Source organism: Schistocerca americana, chromosome 1 (genome assembly GCF_021461395.2).
Source record: "Schistocerca americana isolate TAMUIC-IGC-003095 chromosome 1, iqSchAmer2.1, whole genome shotgun sequence".
Classification (NCBI taxonomy): Eukaryota; Metazoa; Arthropoda; class Insecta; order Orthoptera; family Acrididae; genus Schistocerca; species Schistocerca americana.
This window is the reverse complement of record NC_060119.1, coordinates 853,744,654-853,770,086: the sequence shown is the minus strand read 5'-3', so window position 1 is coordinate 853,770,086 and position 25,433 is coordinate 853,744,654. Positions and strand designations below refer to the sequence as shown.

General features: G+C 39.9%; 1 protein-coding gene across 1 annotated transcript in view; it reads left to right on the top strand.

Moving 5' to 3' along the window:
* Positions 1–938: 938 nt before the first annotated feature.
* Positions 939–25,433, top strand: part of LOC124613474 (RING-type E3 ubiquitin-protein ligase PPIL2) — a 73,936-nt gene continuing 49,441 nt past the window's right edge. The window contains exons 1-5 of the mRNA XM_047142183.1: positions 939–1,087; positions 1,195–1,405; positions 1,535–1,678; positions 1,828–1,993; positions 21,241–21,377. Of these exons, the coding sequence (XP_046998139.1) occupies positions 1,056–1,087; positions 1,195–1,405; positions 1,535–1,678; positions 1,828–1,993; positions 21,241–21,377 (690 nt within the window). The 5' untranslated portion in view covers positions 939–1,055. The remainder of the gene's footprint in view (positions 1,088–1,194; positions 1,406–1,534; positions 1,679–1,827; positions 1,994–21,240; positions 21,378–25,433) is intronic.

Sequence of the window (25,433 nt, the reverse complement as noted above, 5' to 3'; positions counted from 1 at the left end):
TTTGCAAATATTGCTCCCCCCCCCCCCCCCTCCCGCACAACACACACACACACACACACACACACACGTGCACACTGAAATCGACTAATGAAGTACAGCTGCAATTGCTCCACTATAACTGTGACAGAATGCTTGTGTTTCTAAACACTTTCAGCAGGGAGTAGTGGTGGAAGCCTATGGCACAACCAAGCCTAGTTTTTTGTCGCATGACAAACGTTGCGTCTCTTAAGTTGCGCCACTACATACTGGGAGTTCACACATGCAACTACAGTATGCCACTAGCTGTGGTGACTCTTTTGTTGAGTGTGTGAACTAGGCTTTATTCACAAACTTTTAGTCTTCAAATTTGTGACTTTCGTGGCTATAAATACCAGTTAGCAGATATAGGCCTACTTATATTTCTCCGCTACGTTAAAGTGCAATGAGTCACCATAGGTGCTACTTCCGGCTAATCATAATGAAACATATACGAATATACGATGTTAAATCGCAGAAATAGCATTTCAACATTGCAAAGGAGTGCAAGTTGTGAATTCGTTACTTGCGATTATAAACTGTGATAAATCGAACTAATAATCAAAATTACCGAAAAGTAGCATTCACAGAAATCACTGATAACTGAAAGTCAGGAGGAAAGATTCAGTTCGGTCCATTCATTTTTAAGTTATCAGCAAACAGTTTGCACAAGGAGGCCAACACAGTTTACCATGTATATTATGAGACCGAAAGTACATACAAGTTCTCGTTTTCCTCCTACAACACAAATTTCTCAAACGTTACAACGTGGACAGGGAACTCGGGTTGGCCTTTGAATGCCTTCTCAGTCGCTGGACTGAATATACTTCCTATAGTCACGATAATAGTAGTTGATACTTTACAATTTGCTGCGAAAGATGCCATGTTGGTCGACACTAAATTGTCGCTTGTCAAATCCTGAAGTTAGTAAGGTATTGTAAAGTTGGTATCACGCAATAGACTATCAATTGTGTCAAAAGTGTTTACTGTTCATAAAGTTGTTGTTTTTGTGGTCGGACGTAAACAAGAACTGAAGCAAAATGGGGAAAAGACAGCACCAAAAAGATAAGATGTAATATTTGTTTTATTAAACTCAGAATCAAATGTAAACCTTCTAATTGGAAAACTTACTGTGTTAATCACGATATTATCTTGAGGTCAATTGTTCACATTTTCTAGGTACATTACCTATACAGAATGGACAACTCTGTATGGAGGAAAACGATCCGGTCCAGAAACGTCTAATTTCAGACGATTACCATTTGATCATTGTTGCCTGTGTTTGCAGCCATTTGAACACCCTTATTGTGATCAGGACGGGAACGTTTTTGAGCTGCAGGCAATCGTTGATTTCATAAAGAAGTTTAAATGTAATCCTGTTACAGGAAAGGTATTATTCTATATACCACAAAATTATTCAGACTGTTTCTTAGGTATTGTGATATATATTTACACCATGCAGTTGTTATGTTGCTGTTTTGTCAGTTATCGTCATTGCTAACTAATGTTATGATTTCAGCCATTGGACCCAAAAAGTTTAGTCAAGTTGAATTTTCATAAAAATGCCAAGGGTGAATACCACTGCCCTGTTTTGTTTAAGACTTTTACAAAGCAATCGCATATTGTCGCTATTGCTACAACAGGAAACGTCTTTTCCCATGAGGTAAGTTTGATTTGTAATTCATTTTCTCTCTTTAATTGAAATTCAGAAAAAGTTTTTTTTTTTGTACTACTCAAACATAACGTGCACAAGAGGGAATATCTTCCTTTCTTTTTTTTCAAAAAAAAAAAAAAATAAAATAAAATAAACAGGCAGTGGAACAGTTAAACATCAAAGCCAAAAACTGGAAGGAATTGTTGACTGATGAGGCTTTCCAGAGGAAGGATATAATTACTATACAGGATCCCAACAACCTTGAAAAATTTAACATAGCAGAATTTTACCATGTTAAGAAAAATCTGAGTGTGGAAGATGAAGGTATGGTATAGTTACCCATTCTTAATTGTAATACAAAGTTTAACTCTTTACATTTGTTTTTATGGCTACTATAATCAATGCTTATGGAAGAATAGTTTCTTAAAGGAACACGTTGCTTACCAAGCCCTATGACTTAGGTATAGAGCATGTTTTATAGCTGCTGAAATGTAAATATGGTGCACTTTCTGTTTGAGACTGAAACAGAAACAGTACACTTTCCATACTAATCACTTGAAGGCCCTTTTAAACATCTGTGCTGTCTTCTTGCTGTGCCTCACATAGTTGTAAATTTAGTATGGTGTTAACTGTGGGTTGAGCAGACATTCAGGTAAAATTAACATTCTCATATTCCATCCAGACAGAATAAAAGGAGAAATACCCATACACATGTGTTTTGGAAATATTCTTATTGCCATTAGCAGTAAGCAACAACATCATTTTCACTTCTGACTGCTTGTTTATACACTAAATCCAAGTTTCAGTGTTCAGTTATACGTGGATCTGGCTATGTGAATCACTTCTCGAGTAAGAGAACCCCGCCACTAGGATCATACGTTGTAGAGCATTGTGGGATTTCATCTGATCTTTGTTTCACAGGGTTGCCAGAAGTTCTGGAAATCAGGGAATTTCAAACGTGTCAGGGAAATTTGAATAAAACACTTGAAAAATCTCTCTTTTTTTGTCTCAGTAGATGTAATGGTTTGTTTATGAGGTGTCATGCATCATTGCTGGCTACTACCTACTCCCTCATTCTTATTGCTTGTCCCCTTCCTACCACTTACTCCAGCTTGCAGTCAGTGCTGCCACCACTTCTGGCCGCTAGCCCAGCAGCCGCCGATGAGAGGCATGGAGACGTGAGGAATGGTTTTTTTGCTCTGATTCTCGGAGATTGTTGATGCAATGGCCAGAGAAGGCAGTCGAGTGTGCATGAGTTGTGTCTGAGAGATTGTGTATGTGTTCTCATTTTCTGATGAAGGCTGTGGCCAAAAATTTAGTTGTGGGATTGTGCTTGTCTTTCCTACAGGCATGTCTGCAGATCAGCGATCATCTTTATGGTGAGTTGCTTCCTATCCTCATTACCACTGTTTCTCAGAGTATTTGCACAAGTTATCTATTGCATGGATTTATCACTGTGGTCTCATTTTGTCAACGTGGTGTCTGTGACACGTAAATAGCTGGCCACACGAGTTGACTTCCACGACAGGCCAAAAATATAGACCATTTCTGTGAGTCTGAAGCCCATCATGTCCAAGCCCTGCCCATCAGATCTGGTCCTGCTGATATACCTTCTGGCTGGATCGTTTTGTGTGTGGCATAATGTAGTGGATTTTCATAGTTTATCCATGGACGTGGGATTGCATTGCTCCTCGGCAGGCTAGAGGCCACAGGCAATGGATTTCAGGAATTGCGACTGTCTCACCACAAGCACATTGCACAGTGCGGCATTTTATAGACATTTTATTTATTCTAGTACATTTTGGCACCTCAAAAGTAGTTTATATATTAGAAAGTATGAACAATAAGAAGGAAATTGTGGCAGTCACTGGCAGTTTGTACGATACATACTCAAATATTTCCTGAAAGAAAAATCACACAATACCTGTAAAATAATAGACATAACACAGGTACGTAATAACTGACAGTAATGAAAATAGTAGAACCAAAATTTTATTGGTGGTCACCTATAGTGTTGGTTTACTCAACTCTTCCCTGCCTTACACACTTCTTTCAAGACACATACATTTTTCTGAGGTTATTTCTGAAATCAGTGAAGGTATTAAATCTGTCTTCCGACTCCAAGGAAATGCGTATTTTTGTCACCAAATGTGTTTTGTTTTATTGAAATAAAATAACATCAGTGGCCCTAATGAAACACACACACTATTTGGCTTGCTTTCTCCATCTAAAGACAGTTCATTACAAAATATGTTCATATTAGTACATAAGATTTTTGCTCACACGGGCGAGAAATACAAAAGTCTTTGCATTTTTTTGAACTTATGTCTTTACTTACATTTGAGATCTCAAAATTTATCAATGAAAAATACTAAAACTTGTCTGGAAATCATGGAATTTCACTTGGAGAAACTTGTGGCATCCCTAGTTCATTGCTGATGTATTTTTATACTAGTGAATAATGTTTCTACATTGTCCAAGCTGCACAATATGAATGTTAGTTTCTACAATTGATGTTTGCATAGACGTGTAAAGTTTATTATGTTGGCCATGTAAGTCAGGTGCATCTAACTAGAATTAGAACTATTTGAGAGTTGCAAGTGAAATGGAAGGAGAGCCACTTTAAGTGTTGATTCGTACAATATGAAGATACCCAAATGAAGGAGAGATGTTAAAAAAATCTGTAGAAGTAAACATAAACAGATGGTTAGTGCATAATCATCATGATGGCATTGCAGGAAGACAACTGTTTACATTTGGTTTGTCAGTGATACAGATGCCGACATTTTACAGGTACTGTCAGCCTATTTCCCCGCTATAGTTCTGTTCCTGTATGTTGTGTTTGGAGAAGTTAGTTGCAGTTAAAGTTTCAGTACTTGTAATTAAGCCACTCTAGACTTTGGTGGCTAATGCAGCAATCATTTCTTGCAGGCTTGTCTGTGTTGCATGAAGCATCACTGAATCGTAATCTAAGCATATTACGTGAACTGTTCTCCATGGACCTTCAAAGTTGGCTTTGATTACTGATCTTCGTGTTGAGTAATTTGTGGTAAGGAGAAAGAAGATTGGAAAGCATCAAAATTGTATTCAGTAATTCTGTTGAAGATAAGCAGCGTGTCAACATTTATTTCCTGTCATTGGAAAATTTTAATGAAGCACTTCAAGAATCTCCTCCTAGGTGTGGGTGATATCTTGTTAGGATTATTAAATGAGCATGTGAAAATTGCTTTCCACATTGACATACTTGCAGTTTTTCAGCTATGTTCACCATGGCATCTTTCTGCGTAATGTACACTCCTGGAAATGGAAAAAAGAACACATTGACTCCGGTGTATCAGACCCACCATACTTGCTCCGGACACTGCGAGAGGGCTGTACAAGCAATGATCACACGCACGGCACAGCGGACACACCAGGAACCGCGGTGTTGGCCGTCGAATGGCGCTAGCTGCACAGCATTTGTGCACCGCCGCCGTCAGTGTCAGCCAGTTTGCCGTGGCATACGGAGCTCCTTCGCAGTCTTTAACACTGGTAGCATGCCGCGACAGCGTGGACGTGAACCGTATGTGCAGTTGACGGACTTTGAGCGAGGGCGTATAGTGGGCATGCGGGAGGCCGGGTGGCCGTACTGCCGAATTGCTCAACACGTGGGGCGTGAGGTCTCCACAGTACATCGATGTTGTCGCCAGTGGTCGGCGGAAGGTGCACGTGCCCGTCGACCTGGGACCAGACCGCAGCGACGCACGGATGCACGCCAAGACCGTAGGATCCTACGCAGTGCCGTAGGGGACCGCACCGCCACTTTCCAGCAAATTAGGGACACTGTTGCTCCTGGGGTATCGGCGAGGATCATTCGCAACCGTCTCCATGAAGCTGGGCTACGGTCCCGCACGCCGTTAGGCCGTCTTCCGCTCACGCCCCAACATCGTGCAGCCCGCCTCCAGTGGTGTCGCGACAGGCGTGAATGGAGGGACGAATGGAGACGTGTTGTCTTCAGCGATGAGAGTCGCTTCTGCCTTGGTGCCAATGATGGTCGTATGCGTGTTTGGCGCCGTGCAGGTGAGCGCCACAATCAGGACTGCATACGACCGAGGCACACAGGGCCAACACCCGGCATCATGGGGTGGGGAGCGATCTCCTACACTGGCCGTACACCACTGGTGATCGTCGAGGGGACACTGAATAGTGCACGGTACATCCAAACTGTCATCGAACCCATCGTTCTACCATTCCTAGACCGGCAAGGGAACTTGCTGTTCCAACAGGACAATGCACGTCCGCATGTATCCCGTGCCACCCAACGTGCTCTAGAAGGTGTAAGTCAACTACCCTGGCCAGCAAGATCTCCGGATCTGTCCCCCAGTGAGCATGTTTGGGACTGGATGAAGCGTCGTCTCACGCGGTCTGCACGTCCAGCACGAACGCTGGTCCAACTGAGGCGCCAGGTGGAAATGGCATGGCAAGCCGTTCCACAGGACTACATCCAGCATCTCTACGATCGTCTCCATGGGAGAATAGCAGCCTGCATTGCTGCGAAAGGTGGATATACACTGTACTAGTGCCGACATTGTGCATGCTCTGTTGCCTGTGTCTATGTGCCTGTGGTTCTGTCAGTGTGATCATGTGATGTATCTGACCCCAGGAATGTGTCAATAAAGTTTCCCCTTCCTGGGACAATGAATTCACGGTGTTCTTATTTCAATTTCCAGGAGTGTATATAAATCTAACGCCATTATGTTTGTCAGATGCTACAGTTGATGGACTTAAGTATGCTCACTATGTTTGAGGTATATCTGTTATGTGTGTATTTTACCTATTGTGTATGTGCAAATTTGTTTCCCTGTGCTTGTGCTCTTTACATTGTCCATTCTCTCTGTAGTTTCAACTTTGATGATCTTCATTTTTATAGAAACATATCCTAACAATTCTACAATTGGGTAAGCAAGATTTGTTATTAAGAACTTTCCAGAAAATGACATTTCGCTTGTGCATGTATTCCAGTGATGCTTCTTGTCAGCTACTTGCTGGTTGTTCATGATGATATGTAAAAATTGCCTTTGTTCTTTGATGTGGCAGTAACAAAAGGAACTGGCTGCCATTCACATTGTGTTGATTTGATTCTCCCAAAAAATCACTTGTCACTGTATCATACTTTCCCTGTGTCAGCGCATATCTTGGATAATCAACATTTTCATGTACCTCAGTAAAAACTGGCCTTGCTTGTATGTGGTGAATAGCTTTCTAAATGACCAGCCTTCATTTCAGTTGTATTTCTGATACCTGTTCTTAATACCTTCTGCATGAATCTTTTTTCTTTTTTTTTTGTCACCTTGATATTGCCCAGAGTATGTAGAGTGTCATATTTGTGTAGTGCCCATTTAATTTTTTTTGTCAGGTGTTCCATTGGTATGATGATCAGCATAATTGACTACTAAACCAAATGCCCCATTCTCGATCTCAAATACTACCAACATTTCAAAATATAAAAGTCTCAAGGTTTCCCTCATGGGTATGGGCTCACTTTCATTCTGGTTACATACACGTAATTTGTGTGGAAGAGGGAGAAAAAAAAGAGACAGCACACATTTTCACCCATGAGATGACTGACTACCACAGAAGACAAGAATCAGCAGTGATCAACAGCATTAAAGTACAAAAGGCAATAGAAATAATTGCATTAAATAACTAAAATGTATGCCATCTCTGATACTGACTCTGCGCAAAAAAGTAAGATAGGAAAGAAAAATAAATAGAGGAAGCAATTGCCTCTATTACTAAACTAAAATTCTAGACAGCAGAGGAAATTAGCAAAAAAGCCTCTTGAGACCGAAATCTAGGAACCAGATACTAGCCTACAAATTAAGCCCAGGTTCAACTGTGAATGGTGACAGGAACTTATTAATTTGTGAGAGTGTTTTGATATTCAAAAGAATACAAACGAAAACACGGTATGAGGAAATAGATCATTAAGTAACACTGAAATGAATTTGAAAATACTGCTAAAATCAATTGGTTGCTGTTAAGAAAATTCAGCTGGAAGTGCAGCAAGTAAAAATTTGCCCACCAGTGGATAAATAAGGAGAAAGGACAAGAAAATAATTGTAGGTAGAGTGGGTGATATGATTATGAAAATTCAATTCAGTTGAAATTAAATGAGAAGGCAAGCTGTTAGCATCAGAGGCACACGTGAGAACACAGTAGGTTTTCCCCTTAATGGAAGGAAGGAAAGTGAGAATGTACAGTAATGTCAATAGCGCTTTAGCTGATTAGGCCAAGAATTGGGCAGACATCAGCCAAGATTTCGTTGAATGAATCACTGTGTTATTCACCTAAAGTGATTCTTGCTCAATAGTTGTTGTTGTTGTTGTTTTTTTTTAGTTTCATTATTCAGTGGAGATTCCCGGTCCTTCCAAATGTTTGTAGATGTAACTTGCTCTGCCTTTCTTTCTATGACAGCTTTCTGCTGAAAACATCAGTAAAGTAAAATCATCTGTTTTGTTCTTCATCATTGTCTTCTGACTCCCAAATTCCAGACTTAATCCACCTTCCCTGCTCTCATCACACAGAATGAATGTTCATTGTATAGGTTTCAAATTTTGATTTGCAAGGTAATGTCGGGGGTTTTATGTGATGTTTTGTTGCATAACATAATTAATTAAAACAATAAGTCAGTGGGATTTAACATGATGTTTTATATGACACTATATGTATCACCTTGTTCTGTGTCAACAGTCCGAAGTGAATGCAGTCCAGTGCAGGAATGCACGAATAGGCAAACAATCCGATGTGAAGTGGTATGGTGTGCCTCTGTCCTACGTGCACAGCCCATTCGCACTGTGGCCGTTACCGATATATGAGAAAAATTAGTTTTCCCATTTTCTTGCTGTAAAAAGTACTGTACAATAATGAAACAAAGCTACATCAGCTCCTGAAGCAAGGGCCATTATTATTTTTTGAGAATCTTTTTCTTTTAAAAAATTTAAACCATTTCTTTCAGTTTTGTGCTTTTTCTTCACTATACATAGCTTGTCATCCAATTCTAAGGAAGGTAATTGGCTCACAAAATCGATTTCTGTTTGTTATAGTTTCACATCACACCTTGATGATGAAGTGTTTTATTTTCGATATTGGTTATACATATTGTGACAGTTAATTTCTAAACAATGTATCACATTAACTTTGAAGGGTTTACAATGAAACGTATGGTCACTGGCTGCTTTATTTTAGATGTTGTATTGGTGTGTGCTAAAGGTAGCTAACATATCAGAATTGTTTTTAAAACAGAGATGAAAACATTATCTCACTGTGACATGGAGTAAATGAAAGTTAAAGTATTTTACCCGAGTGCACTAGTGCAAAGTGCACTGCCTGAGCATGCTATGTGCAACTTCGCTGCACCTGACAATCAGTCGTGAGCCATTTGTGGAAATAGATGCAATATTCCACTGTCAGCATTCCCACCCAGTCGGCACAGTACATTTATTATGGACAGAGGAAAGACTTTTTAATGGAAAACTGATATCTTAAGTATCAAATACTGAAGAAACATTGTGTACTACAAAGAAGTGCAACTAAAAATCTGCATTTGGAAAGGCATATACATGGCGGATTTCATGATTTGTATGAAGAATTGAAATGTCAGCCTTTGCTTTTCGAGGAATACGCTCGAATGTTACCTGCAATGTGTATTATATTGTGGATGCTATAAAACCTGTTCTGCAATTGAATTCATTTAATACAGTTCTGCTAACTCGCTTTTCCTTCCAGAATTTCAAAAATTTTATTTCCACTATTATACAGAGTGTTACAAAAAGGTACGGCCAAACTTTCAGGAAACACTCCTCACACACAAAGAAAGAAAATATGTTATGTGGACATGTGTCCGGAAACGTTTACTTTCCATGTTAGAGCTCGTTTTATTACTTCTCTTCAAATCACATTAATCATGGAATGGAAACACACAGCAACAGAACGTACCAGCATGACTTCAAACACTTTGTTACAGTAAATGTCCAAAATGTCCTCCGTTAGCGAGGATACATGCATCCACCCTCCATCGTATGGAATCCCTGATGCGCTGATGGAGCCCCAGAGAATGGCGTATTGTATCACAGCCGTCCACAATACGAGCATGAAGAGTCTCTACATTTGGTACCGGGGTTGCGTAGACAAGAGCTTTCAAATGCCCCCATAAATGAAAGTCAAGAGGGTTGAGGTCAGGAGAGCGTGGAGGCCATGGAATTGGTTCGCCTCTACCAATCCATCGGTCACCGAATCTGTTGTTGAGAAGCGTATGAACACTTCGACTGAAATGTGCAGGAGCTCCATCGTGCATGAACCACATGTTGTGTCGTACTTGTAAAGGCACATGTTCTAGCAGCACAGTTAGAGTATCCCGTATGAAATCATGACAATGTGCTCCATTGAGCATAGGTGGACGAAACTAAAATGAGCTCTAACATGGAAATGAAGTGTTTCCAGACACATGTCCACATAACATCTTTTCTTTATTTGTGTGTAAGGAATGTTTCCTGAAAGTTTGGCCGTACCTTTTTGTAACACCCTGTAGAAGTTTGTAAAGCTAGATGGACAGTATCGATAATGAAGCGCAAGCCCAAGCCAATAGAAGATGACTTTAAAATAATAGCACAAACTTTTTGGGTCAGATGGCAATTCTCTGTCTTGGGAAGTATTTGGGGGGAAACACACTCACATTAAACAAACAGTAAATCTGGATCAATGTATTATTACCACACATCCTTCTTTTTGATTGGATTATTAACTGTCACTGATGCAAGTTATTGGTTTGTTATGGTGAATGCAACCGAAAGACTCAGGAGTTTTTGAGTACTATTCCTTTCAACATGCATTAGAAACAGAAAGACTAAATATATTTAAAGAATAATATGTACCAAGATCCAAAAGGACAAACACTGTAGGTGACATTAAAGATAGATACAGCTATTGGTTATCTTTGGCAAGAATGGTGATCGAATGTTCTTTCGGTTGTATAACATCTGAATTTAGAAATTTTCATAAACCCGTTGACTTCCTGCCATTCATGGTATGATATTAAATGGTTATTATAGTTTTTATTTCTTTGATCCCACAATACACAATGTTCTTGAACAGCACTGACCAAAATTTCAGACGCTGTAAGCTGAAACGCAAACAGCGTCCACTTCACGTGAAAATGTCGCACCAGTTGATCGCATCAGCTTTGCCACATCAGGCATTGCTTGATATCCCATGCATGTGTGCTGATGTAGGACAGTTCAAATTTTGGTGACAGTTTGCTGTCTTCACAAAGTCGCTGCACTGTGTTCAGAACAGTTTGCTCACATAGGATACTGCCTGTGCTGCTAGTGTTTCGCATGCGAATGTTTTATAGCACACCTACCAATTTTATGACATACTGACCAGTAACTGAGTTCATGCCAAATATGCTCAGAATTTTAGGTTTAATAGCTATGACGGCTACAAAAATCCAGACTTTGGACCAAGGAGATTCCTTGGTATTACTGATACATGTGGTATCCAAAGACTGGTTTGGTGGAGCTCTCCTTGCTACTCTATCCCGTTCAAGCCTCTTCATCTCTAAGTGACTACTGCAACTTACATCCTCCTGAAACTGCTTAGAGTAGCCATCTCTTGGTCTCCCTCTGGAGTTTTTACCCTCCGCACTTCCCTCCAGTACTAAATTGGTGATCCCTCGATGCCTCAGAGCATGTCCTACCAACCGATCCCTTCTTCTAGTCAAGTTGTGCCACAAATTCCTATTCTTCCCAATTCTCTTCATGACCACCTCATTAGTTACATGGTGTGTTCATCTGATCTTCAGCATTCTTCTGTAGCACCACATTTCAAAAGCTTCTGGTCTCTTTTTGTCTACATTGTTTATTGTCCATGTTTCACTTCCTTATATGGCTACACTCCAGACAAATACTTTCAGAAAAGTCTTCCTGACACTTAAATCTAGACTTGATGTTAACAAATTTCTCTTCGGAAATGCTTTCCTTGCCATAGCCAGTCTAGATCTTATGTTGTCTCTACTTTCTCCATCATCAGTTATTTTGCTTCCCAAACAGCAAAACTCATCTACGTGTCCCATTTCCTAATCTAATTCCCTCAGCATCACCTGATTTTATTTGATTGCGTTCCATTATCCTCGTTTTGCTTTTGTTGATGTTCATCTTATATCCTCCTTTCAAGACACTGTCCATTCCGTTCAACTGCTCTTCCAAGTCCTTTGCTGTCTCTGACAGAATTACAGTGTCGTGGGCAAACCTCGAAGTTTTTATTTCTTCTCCCTCTATTTTAATTCCTATTCCAAATTTTTCTTTTGTTTTCTTACTCCGTGCTCAATATACAGACTGAATAACATCGGGGATAGGCTACAACCCTGTCTCACTACCTTCTTAAGCACTGCTTCCCTTTCGTGCCCCTCAACTCTTGTAACTGCAATCTGGTTTCTGTGCAAATTGGAAATAGTCTTTCACTGTAGTTTACACCTGCCACTTTCAGAATTTGAATGAGAGTATTCCAGTCAACATATTCAAAAGCTTTCTATAACACTAAAAATGCTATAAACATATGTTTGACTTACCTTAACCCATCTTCTAAGATAAGTTCCAGTACTGAGATTGGCTTCTCTCAGTTTTTCCATTACTCTATAAAGGATTCGCGTTAGTATTTTGCAGCTGTGACTTATTAAACTGACAGTTCAGTAATTTTCACACCTGTCAGTATCTGCTTTCTTGGGAATTGGAATTATTATATTCTTGACATATGAGGGTGTTTCTCCTGTCTCATACATCTTACTCAACAGATTGAAGAGCTTTGTTATGGATGGCTCTCCCAAGGCTATCAGTAGTTCTAACGGAATGTTGTCTACTCACGGGGCATTGTTTCGACTTAGGTCTTTTTGTGCTCTGTCAAATTGTTCATGCAGTGTCATATCTCCCATCTTCATCTACATCCTCTTCCATTTCCTTAATATTGCCCTCAAGTACATCCCTTGTATGGACACTCTATATACTCCTTCCACCTTTCATCTTTCCCTTGTTTGGTAGGACTGCTTTTCCATGTGAGCTCTTGATATTCATACAGGTGGTTCTCTTTTCTCCAAAGGTGCCTTTAATTTTCTTGTATGCAGCATCTATCTTATCCCTAGTGAATATGCTACTACATCCTTACATTTCTCTCTAGGCATTCCCACTTAGCCATTTTGCACTTCCTGTCAATCTCATTTGTGAGACGTTTGTTTTCCTTTTCGCCTGCTTCACTTACTGCATTTTTATATTTTCTCCTTTCATCAGTTAAATTCAGTATCTTGTGTTATCCAAGGATTTCTACTAGCCCTTGTCTTTTCACCTACTTAATCCTCTGTGCCTTCACTATTTCATCTCTCAAAGCTACCCATTCTTCTTCTATTGTATTTCTTTTCTGCGTTCTTGTCTATCGTTCCCAGATGCTCTCTCTAAAACTCTCTAATCCTCTAGTCCTTTCAGTTTATCTAGGTCCCATCTCCTTAAATTTCCACCTTTTTCTAGTTTATTCAGTTTTAATCTGCAGTTCATAAGCAATAAATTGTGGTCAGAGTCCACATTTGCCCCTGTAAATGTCTAACAATTTAAAACCTGGTTCCTACATCATTGTCTTAACATTATATAATCTATCTGAAACCTTATAGCATCTCCAGGCCTCTTCAACCTATACGACCTTCTTTCGTGATTCTTGAACCAAGTGTTAGCTATGATTAAGTTATGCTCTGTGTAAAATTGTACCAGGCGGCTTCTTTCGTTCCTTACCCCCAGTCCATATTCACATAACTACTTTTCTTTCTCTTCCTTTTCCTACTATCATATTCCTGCCCCCAATGCCTATCAAATTTTTGTCTCCTTTAACTATCTGAATAATTTCTTTTACCTCATCATACATTTATTCAGTCTCTTCATCATCTGCGGAGCAAGATGGCATATGAACTTGTACTACTGTGATAGGCATGGGCTTCCTATCTATCTTGACTACAATAATGCGTTCACTATGCTGTTCGTAGTAGCTTATCTGTGTTCCTGTTTTTTATTCATTATTAAAACTACTTCTGCATTACCCCCTTTTGATTTTGTATTTATAACCTTGTTTTTACCTGACCAGAAGTCTTGGTTGCCCTGCCACGGAATTTCACTAATTCCCACTACATGTAACTGTAACCTGCCCATTTCCGTTTTTAAATTTTCTAACCCCTCTCGATTAAGGGATCTGACTTTCCACGTTCCGATCTGTAGAACACCAATATTGTTTCTCTTGATAACTGACGTTCTCCTGAGTAGTCCCCGCCCGGCGAACTGAATGGGGGACTATTTTACCTCTGGAATATTTTACCCAAGAGGACACCATCATCATTTATAATCATATAACCACACTGTAAAGCTGCATGCCCTCGGGAAAATTATGACTGTAGTTTCACCTTGCTTTCAGTCATTTGCAGCACCAGCACAGTGATGCCGCTTTGGTTGATGTTACAAGGCCATTTCAGTCAGTCATCCAGACTGTTGCTTCTGCAACTACTGAAAAGGCTGCCCCTCTTCAGGAACCGTATGTTTGTCTGATAAATAAATCATACCTTTTATGTAACCCACAAAGAGGAACTGAGTAATGAGATTTCAAGGGCCCAGCACCATATAGGTATTCTGTTTGAATTATGGTGACTATCCAAGTGGAAGAAGAAACTTAATTTTGTCAAGGGGAAGCATCATCTTCTGCCAGATCATATTCTTTAATCCAACCCATAGTAGAGGGGTTAATTTTAATGCATCCAATTTCTGAGGAATACTGAAGCATCGGATGGTAGACATGCCCTTTAACAATCACTTTCGCCGCGCAGGATTAACCGAGCAGTCTAAGGCGCTGCAGTTGTGGACTGTGCGTTTGGTCCCGGCGGAGGTTCAAGTCCTCCCTCGGGCATGGGTGTGTGTGTATTTGTCCTTAGGATAATTTAGGTTAAGTAGTGTGTAAGCTTAGGGACTGATGACCTTAGCAGTTAAGCCCATAGGATTTCACACACACAACAATCACTTTCTTGGAAGAACATTTTTTATTCAAAAAGTTACTGTAGACATTAACTTTCAAGGATTTCTTTTTATGTAGTATGCATTCTCTCCGTCTCTTAGGGATAAACATTATGGGTGTTGACTTTTTTTAGTGTGTTAGAAAAATAACATGAGCCACGAATCCTTAATCACCCTTACATGTCCCTGCAAATTTCAGACCTATCACATGCAATAACAGCTGAAAGCCTTACAACAACTGCAGATTGAATGAATGTGTGTACTTTTGTTCCCTTAATACTTAATACACTGTTATTAATGATGATTGAAGTTCTCAGCTAGTCTGATACTGATTTTTTAGGATTATAGTCAGAAGTTACTGTGATTTTCCAAACTGATGTATGTGATTATTCTGTGCTCGTATTGTAACAAAACTGTCATCGTACACATCCAGCATTCTTTATTTTGCAAAATGTACACAGATACAACACACACTCTGCCAAGATTGTGTTAATAGAGTAAATAAATTTCCTGAACAAATCTGTGATCATTTCAGGTATCTTGTCAATAAAGCTGTCTATGTTGCTTAATATTTTTCTTTTATTTATAGCACTGTTTCAACTGCTGCCTTCATCAGATCTGTAATAAAGGTTAAATGAACATAAAAGGCGGGGTTTTTGTTTCATATTATCAGGCTATAAAAGGTGAAAAATTAAAAAGTTAATTTGTAGAAAGTTCACTCACTAAAACTTATAACTTGTAAAACAAAATTCAGTGAACGTATCATTAAACTTATAAATAAGATTGTCATGAGGTGTCAACTCAGTGTAAAAAAATTACAAAGATGCAAGTGCTAATCGAGAGTTGGAGCTAGTGTGGGTTATGTTGCCTTTGTCCCACCTCCTCCTAATGTCGTACTTATAAAATGACAATCATTAAAATTATGAACATTCTAAATTAAATTATAAAACACAATTTAAATGAGTACAGTAGCACTTTCATAAAATTAGGTTTTGTGGGCAGCACTAAGTTCATGTGCAGATCAGCTAAATAACACAATTCTGTGATCTAAAACTGTTTATACCATGCCCCAATGTTGTTGCCAGATGAAGACTTGAACATTTTCAAAGTGACACCCAATTCTGTACTGAACCATAACCACCAAATTGCATTTTATGAATTGCAGTACACAGAAAACTTTCTGTACAGGCATTACTATTTTTAATAACCAGCACTATTCATGGGTTGAGTAACATAACATGGCTGTCATTATTACCAACTAAAATATCCACAGATGTTCCACCATGGTTTGTAGCTACAAAATATTTGTTTGCTTGCATAGCCATATGAAATCTGATGTTCCTTCATCTACAACATGTGTATTTATGTTTTCAAAGCATTCCAGGCAAACACTGGACTGGTGTCTTAATAAGTTCCTATGTCATTTTTCTATAATGCTAAAAAATTAAACTAATGACTCTTTGACAATCCTGTTACACAGTGTATTTGATAATGATTTGGAGACACTTTAATCTTGTACGAGCATGTGCCAGAAAGTAGTGCCTCTGAATTTTTCATGCGAAAACTCTTAAAAGTTTTTTAAAGAAAACAACCACAGTTAACATTCTACATCAGTATTCTTTATGTATGCATATTTATTTCTCAACATAGTCACCCTGGTGACAAACAGTTGATATGATACTGATGATATTCATATTGGTTCTCCAGCCAGAACATAATGTCATCTTGACCCAAAATTTCAGCAGTCCACCTGGCCACCATCTTCAGGTGAGTAAGCAGTCACATTAACTTGCCAGAACTGACATCAAACCACAGTGCTGGCTCCATTACACACCATCCACCACACGTGCGTGAACGTGACTGCCCTGTAACACAATGCATGGCAGCGCACCAGTGGTGGAAACTCACAGAAATGATAAAATCTGTATCCAACACTGTTGACATCTTTTGACGACTAAAACAAAGCTTTTTTTTTTTTTTTTTTTTTTAATGTAAAACAAAACAGGGTTCCAACTCCTACTTAGAGGATACCCCTAATCTCTGTTTCTGATATTGTCAGATAGCTAGATTTCAGTAGCGTGTTTCACTACACAGTCCCAGTAACGTGACACAGGGGCAGTCATTTGTGTCTTATCGCACAGCATTTTATTTCCTTCAGTAAGACAATGTTCATCAACCAAAGATTTTTCTGACTGAAATAAACACATGTGGTGATGGTGCTTCACGTGTTGATCCTGGACCGTACGGATCTTTTGTCCACTGTAGAGTTCCCGGCAGTCACAGGGAATTTTGTAGACACTGGACGTCCTCAAAACCAAATCATCCTTCATCAAGTCCAGCAGTACTCTAGTCATAGCTGGTGGACGGAATACACTTTTAATATTAAAGCTCATTAAAATTCTTCCTGTTTTTGAAGATATGCCTCCTGCAAAAGGTAGGGACTGACAGTCTTCAGTATTTTTATATGTTCATCAGATGTCTCTGAGAACACTATAATGTCATTAAATGACAAAGACACATCATCCACTTCAGGTGACGTAGAAGATTATCCAGCATCCGTTCAAAAGTTGCTGGTGCATTACACAAACCAAACGGCATTACCTTAAACTCGCACAGTCCCTCAGGGGTGATGAATGCAGTTTTCTCACGATCAGCCTCATCGACTTCGATTTGCCAGTGTCCTGAGTACATGTCCATGGTTGAGAAAAACTTAGCCCCCTTCACACAGTCTAGTGTATCGTCAGTTCGTGGTAGAGGGTAAACGTCCTTTTTAGTTATCTTATTAAGCTTCCTATAATCAACACAAAAGCTCCAACTGCCATCCTTCTTCGTGACGAGAACTACTGGTGATGACCATGGGCTCTATGAAGGCTGAATGATGTCATTCTTCATCATTTTCTCTACCTCGACGCGAATTATTCGACGTCTGTTGCTGACACATGGTATGCTCTCTGGCATTTTGGTTGATGGTCTCCAGTGCTAATCCAGTGCTTCACTGTCGATTTGTCTAATTTGCTCTTCACCTTTGGATTGAACCATTCAGATAACTCTTGAAGAATGGCAAGTAGCTTCTTCTGTTGTTCCTTAGTGAGATCTGGAGATAGTCTAGCTAGAAGATTTTGTCTCGTAATGGTAGCGCTAATTTCGCCCACAGACTCGGCATGGGAGGTTTCTACGACACTCAGCTGTTCTGCAATTAATGGCTCAGCATTTGCTACGCACATGCGTCTTGGAAGGATCTGCGGTTCATGGCGACAGTTAACTTCCCACAATTCACCGAATCCGTTCTTAAACGAGACGACTGAGGCTGGGATGATGAAGTTATTCTTCAGTGGTATGCTTCTCTTACATTCCACGACAACATCCATGGGTTGATGCATGGCATGACACATGACAGTTACCTTTCTAGTGCTGACTGCAGGAATGATCACTTCATCCAGCACACATTGTCTCCACACACTCGGATGCGCATCTTCCTGTCCACAGTATATCATCTCGTCTAGCATAATCTTTGAGTGACCACAATAATGTCACGACTACACTCTTGCAAGACGATAAATTCTAAGGGCTGTGTATGGCCACTTGTACCCACATGAATGACACATCCTCCTGTAGGTTTTGCATATTTCCCATTAGCCACTTTCAGCAAATATGTTTTGTTGTTGAGGAATACGGTTTTCTGCAAACTGGTGATGCTATTTCTCCAAAATGACTGAATATGATGTTCCAGAGTCCACAAGAGCTTGGGCTGGTCGGCCATCCATAAGGATACCAATGTAGTTTCCTGTCATTTTTGTAGTGATCGACAGCGGAGAATTTTTCTCTTCGGTGGCCTCACCTCCAAGGCAGATCACACCCTTTAGTTTTCCAGGTTGCAGCAGCTAGGTGGTCGGCTGGAGCTTTTATGTGGCGATGGAGACCGTGATTGGCGTGTTGAGGAGCGTCCTCTCCAGTGGCTATCTTGGGGCGACGGTGACCTACGTTGTCCTGCACCCACATCTTCTTGGTCATCTTTGTTGTCCCGGAGTTGGCGTGGGCTAAGATCGGTGTGCTGTCTTCTGGCGCAGTTGTCATCAAATATCTGCCACCTTTCTTGACAATAGCGCAACACATGTTCCGGTCGTCTGCAGTGGAAACATACTGGTTGGTTATCCTGGGTCCTCCAGATGTCAGTCTTCCTTGGTGCCCAAACAGGTCCCTCATGCGGCATTGTAGGAATGTAAATTCACCTGGGTCTTGACTTTTTCACCGTTTTAGAGGGAAATGAAGAACGAGAGATTGGGTTCAATGTCTGTTCCACTTCCTCCCTTCTTGAAGCGTCTCAGTTTTTTGCTCGCCATGCAATCCAAGTGCCTTCTGAACTTCCTCTCTCACTATCTGACAAAGAACACCTGTGAAATCAGTTTCTTCCTCCGTAACGGACATCGATACGACAATTGGAAGCCGTTAAAACTCAGTTCGTCAGCGCACCTGACGATGGCGACATGTCTGATTGCCGAAATATTGTGCCCGTTGGACACTATGATCCGGCAGTATACCCATGGACTGTTCGAGCAACAAATACGCCGGGAGAATCTGAAGAATCACTTCTTGCATGTAATTCTTTTTTGTTGTATTGTCTCGATATACTGGCACCATTTTTTGAAGTTGTCTGCTGTCAAAACCTCCTTCAGGAGTAGGGCTTGATACATGTCCTCAGCAACACCCTTCATGAGATGTGCAACCTTATCTTCCTCCTCCAATCTAGGATCCACTATTTTACACAGCTCCAAGATGTCTTGAATGTAGGATGCTGTAGTTTCTCCTGGATGCTGTGCCCTGCACTTTAATTTATCTTCAGCCTTGCACCTCTGTCGTTGTGTGTCGCCAAAATACTAGTGCAGTTCTGCCTGGAATACTTCCCAGCTTGTGAACTTCTCCTTGTTAATCTCATACCATTGCTTGGCAGTGCCCTCCAAGTAGAAAAATGTGTTAGCCAAACAGACGGTGTCATCTCATTTGTTAAATTTGCCTATACCTTCAGCCACTTGTTTGGATGTTGGCCATCGTCACCAGAGAACCCGGAAGGATGTCTCATGTGGTGGCACACAGTTGCTGTATTGTAATGTCCTCTTCTTTTCTGTCTCCGATAGATTGTGATCTGTTGAATATGGCTCGAACTTGGGTTTCTAGCCATGTAAACGGCGCTTCTGTCGTGGCCTGATGGAAGCCACTGGGTCATCGATAATGTGCGCTATCACAAGTCCCAATACACAGTGCCTCCATCAGAATAATGTCACGTAGAAGAAGGTGTAATTAGATGAAAGACAAACACTAACTTCACTTAACGAAGGTTTATTCAGCACTTGCACATACAAGAGCGCGGAGCGAACTGCCTCCGGTCAGAACACTTACGGTATATATATAGTTATAGAACATTCCACTACAATGATTCTTGACATTTGTGGATACTTCTAGAATGTACTTGAACTGCATATGGAAATCAAAATTTTACAGTTCAGGTGAGTATTGAACCCACAACCTTCCATGCAACAGTCTAGTATCATAACCACTACACCACGGTGACTGTGCTACTCAGCTTATTCTGCGAGAATATTGATTTATTGTTTCCATGGGTTTTCACCACTGGTGTGCTGTCGTGCTTTGTACTAGAGAGCAGTTATGTTTAGGCACGCGGGGTGGACCTACAGATGGTGTATAAAGGAGCTGTTGTTGCACTTCGATTTCAGTTCCAGTGAGTTAGTGTGACAGCTTATTCACCTGAAGATGCCGGCCAAGTGAACCCCCGAAATATTGTCAAGATGATGTTATGTTCTGGCTGGAGACCTGATACGAATATCAAGAGACAAGTTCATTGATACCATCACTGTAGAATTCTTGTCTACATTGACAGAGCCTTCACTTCATCTATGCTTGCACCAATTCATCATTATCAAAGCGATGTCCTTGAACTTGTTCTTTAAGTTTTGGAAACAGATGAGACTCAGATGGTGCCAAGTAGAGACTGTGTGGACGATCATTGATGACAGTGAACTCAAAGCGTCGGACTGTTGGCATTTTCATACTGAAGGAGAAGGTGCTCCATGTGTGGACTAGCTCTTCGAATTTGAAACTAGATTATAATACATTGTTTCTCACACTTCCACATAGTTATGTTAGACTCTACCATGTTACACACTACAATTGGGAGTTCACTAGTGGCAGGGGGCTGCAAATATGTAGACAAGAAGAATAAAGATGTAGAATGTGAATAAAATTTGTTTTATTTAGAAAGCTTGAAGAGTTTTCTCATAAAAAATTCGGATGCATTACTTTTCAACATGCCCTTGTATGATGTCCTCTTTAATAGAACTACTAGCAGGCTGTGATACAGATCTCAAATTTTAGGTATTTTAACTGTTTTTGATATCAAAATGGGCTGAAAATATTGATTTTTATGTCCTGAATTTAAATTTTGTAGCATTATATGAAATTGCTTATTTTATTGTTATCGGTTTCCAGATCCAGACGATGACCCATCAGCACGCCTGAAAACTGTAAATGCCGAAACACAGGCAATTTTGGATGAACTGAATCGTGAATACAAGGCACCTGAAACTAAAGTAGAAGAAAAGAAAGTTGCTGACAAATTTAATGCGGTAATAGAGTGCATGTAAAGTGTCAATAATTTTGTGATTGTAGAAATGTTTGTATCGTACTCTTCTTGTTTAATGAATTAAAAAGGCCATCAGCAACAGTCAGACATGACTCTTTGTGAAATACTCACTTGAAGTGACCGAAGCACACATGGCACTATTTCACCAACAATCCTTGCCTTCATCACTTTCATTGGATGAGTAGCTTAGGCAATTATGCAGCAGCACAACTGTGTCTCGCAGAGAGACTGATGCAGTCTTGTTTCACCACTAGCTCTGATACTGAATTTAGATTTTGATCTGTAAAGCACATTCCAATATTTCAAATGCTGAAGCTACTCTTTCTAGGTTAGGAGGCATTGACATCCACTGTTTGCAAACCAGCATGACATGGAGACTTTTCTAGTGTCCAGCCCTTTGTAAGAGAGAGTTAAAAATATTTAATTAATTTGGTATCCAAGCACAGAATCAAACTATAAAAGAGATTATGAACTAAATAACTGCAATCACAGTTTGATTGCATATGTAATTAATGAACTGCTAAATTCTATAGGCAAATTTCCTCCACGAAAGTAATTTTTTCCATGATTCCAAAGTGAACAGTGTGTTGCCAAAGTAAAGGACCACAGCATGAGAAGGTCTGCATAATTTTTAGGTTTCTGGAAATAAATTTAGTAAAATAGTTTCAAGATGATATGTTCGTTGGAAAGCAAGTCAGTGTTCACTGCATTCAAACTTGCTCTGATTCCATGAAAAGAGACCTTTTTCTCGTGGGAGCATTGGGCTGGAGTTAACGCAGAATGACCAACTTACAAGTGCAGTAGACTCCCCACTACTCTCCCTGAAAGGCTGCTGGAGTGTCAGCACTGCTCCCCTAATCAAGGTGGCTACAAGGAACTACTTTTTACCAGTGGAGTCACTCTGCAGTGTTAATCACAATGTATTGGCTTCAGTCCACTGTGGTGATTGGTGTGCAAGTCTGCCGCCATTGTAGTTGCAACATACACTGGACTTGTTAACTTGAAGTCTGGTGTGCACAGGAAACTCATGATGAGATTTGATCGCATCTGTAGGTGATGTGCAGTATTTCAGAAGTCCCTGTAGCAATGTGTGCCTGTGTCCAGTTCTGCAAGCAGCCGACCGCCAGTGCACTGATGCTGTAGTGGTGCTTTTGGGCCCCCATCCTTGTTGTTATCTCTCTAACTGCTATTGCTCAGTAACTGCTTATTTATGTATCTTGTTTGCCCCAATAGGTGTGTATGCAGATTTTGAATTAAAGTGCAGAACCTCTGTTATTCTTCTATAATCCTTCCACATGTCTCCAAGAAACTCTTAAGAAGCCACTATTGAAACCCCTTCTATAGGTTGCGAGACAGTTTTTGCAAGTAAGCCATGACTTGTCTGTAAAATTACAGGAGGAAGTGACAGACTTGTAGGTACATTTGTAATCGTCAGTAGGAATCAAAATTTGTCTTTTCATTTATTAGTCTTGTGACGATTGATTACAAAGCAGTGCAGTACATTTTTCCAGGGCTTTACAGGCCTGGCACATGTGCCAGTCTGGGAGGATTATAGAACAACAGCTACTGACTTACGTAAGATCTTAGATGTGGTTGTTCATCCACTCCCAAAAATATACTGAGTGGGCTGGTAGATAGATGGTGTTTTCTTCAGCTATTCTCTGAACATGAAATAATACATTTTAGGTAGCAGCCTTCACTATGTCTGTACTGATTTTCTCTCTCAAAATGAATGGTGCAGTTTTAAAAATTAATAATAAATTGATTTATTACTTTATACAGGCAAACCTTACATCATAAACAGCAGCAATTGTCCAAGCTTTTGGTGTGCTACCCACTGTTTGCATGTTGTCTTTACTACAAAGATGTAGCGTCTATTTCCAGGATGGCATTGCAACAGGAAAAGACTTTTGGTTGTCTCCATTTTGAAGTGACCAGGTCTGCGTTCATAGTGCAGCAAGAGTTTTGTGCACAGTTTAGGAAAGCCCCCCCCCCCCCCCCCCCCGCCCCCCCCCCCCCACACACACACATACACAAGAATAACGTAGGTAGGTGTTAAAGTGTGCTAGGCATTTCATCTAAGTCGTCACAGGTCATTTGGTAAAACAAGTAGGGAATTGTAAATGCCAAATGTTATGGTTTTGTGTAAGTGGCTATGTTATAAACTGTACAAAGTGGGATTAGTGCAGGCCATTACAGTGGCAGACAAAGTTGAAAGGCATGACTTTTGTGAAGAGTTGCAGTTAAAAATGGAGGATATTGGTTTTGTAGAAAGACTTATCTTCCATGTAAGTGACAAAGTGAACACATACAATGTCCATATCTAGGAAGTGAGAAACCACATATGCTGATAGAGCATCAGCATGACTCTCCACAAGTGAACATTTTCTGTGCGGTAGCATGTGATAAAGTCAATGGCCCCTTTTTTTTCCAAACAAGTGGTGACAAATAATTCATTTTAAGACATTTTGGAAACCTAATAGTTAACCCAGCAGAACACCCTTTACGGTGATACATTTTGCAAGTGGACGGTGCTCTGCCCCAATTTCACAGGAATGTAAAAGATCTTCTTAATCGTGTTCTTCACCAAAGCTGGATTGGATGTGCTGCAACAGCCTTCTCCTGTGGCCACCCTGTTTGCTAGATTTAACACCCTTCAATTTCTTTCTGTGGGGGTTTGAGTTTATGTTCTGCCAGTGCCCGTGCCCCTTGAGAAAGTGTGCGATTGGATAAAGCATGCACTGCAGACCATCACGGAGGACATGCTACACTGAGTGTGGAAAGAATCTGATTACCATGTAGATGTGTTTTGTGTGACCAAGGTTGCACATATTGAAGGATTGTGATTAATGCATCTAAAACTTGGGAGAGTTGCCACTGCTTATGCTGTAAGGTTTACCCATATAAAGTAGTAAATTGATTTGTTGTTATTTTTTAAAACCACACAATTAATTTAAAGATCAAAGTCCAGGTTAGGATATCAACAATATTATGAAAAGGATAGATTGCTACTCACCTTAAAGATAACACATGAGTTGCAGAAAGGCACAATGAAAAGACTGTATACATGTAGCATTTGGTGAAAGCTTTCTTCAGAATTAAAAACGCAACATGTTCACACAAGCAACACGTCTTGTACATGACTGCTATCTCCGTCCAGAATAAAAAATAAAAAGATAGCGTAAAAATGCTATACTTTCCTGTGACAGTCACAGAATACCAAGCCAAATATGACAGTAGAGCCTTTTCCACCATTTCTAATACTTGTACATTACTGAAACTCTTTAGTCAAAAAATGAAAAAATCCAGGATGGAATTTAACAATATTACAAAAAGGATAGTTACTACTCACCATATAGTGGAGATACTGAGTTGCAGATAGACACAACAAAAAGACTGTCACACAATCTCTGGTAGTCTGGCTGAAGCTGCCAGAGACAGTCTGACCAAAAGCTTATTGTGTGGCAGTCTGTCTGTTATGCCTACCTGCAGCTCAGCATCTCCGCTATATGGTGAGTAACAACTATCCATTTCATAATATTGAATCTCTTTAATGGTACGTTAGATTGCTGGTGCTACTTATAATTTTTGAAAACACAACAGTTGATCTGAACAAAGTCAATAAGTACCTTGCTTAAGCTAAAAATCCAGTTAGAGACTATGCTTCATTCCAAAACATTCATTGTGTGCTTACATCTGAATTGGGTAATCTGAGTCATTCAATTTTTTAAAAATGTACGATGACTTAGATTACCTGCATTCCACGTACTCTGTCCTGATTTTTTATCATTATAAATCAATTGTATTTTTTGGCAACTAAGTTGACACATGTTTTCTGCTTTTACTGATAAATACCAAAGAAAATGACATCTCAGATGCTATCAACTCATTTCTTGTGAGATGCAAATATTCACTTATATTGAATCAGTACTTCATAGAAAGTAAAATTTCTTAAACTTCTAAAAATGATGCTCAAGACATGCTATCATGTTAGTGAATTGCTACATGTGTGTGCTGTTGAGGCAAGCCTTGCTGGCTC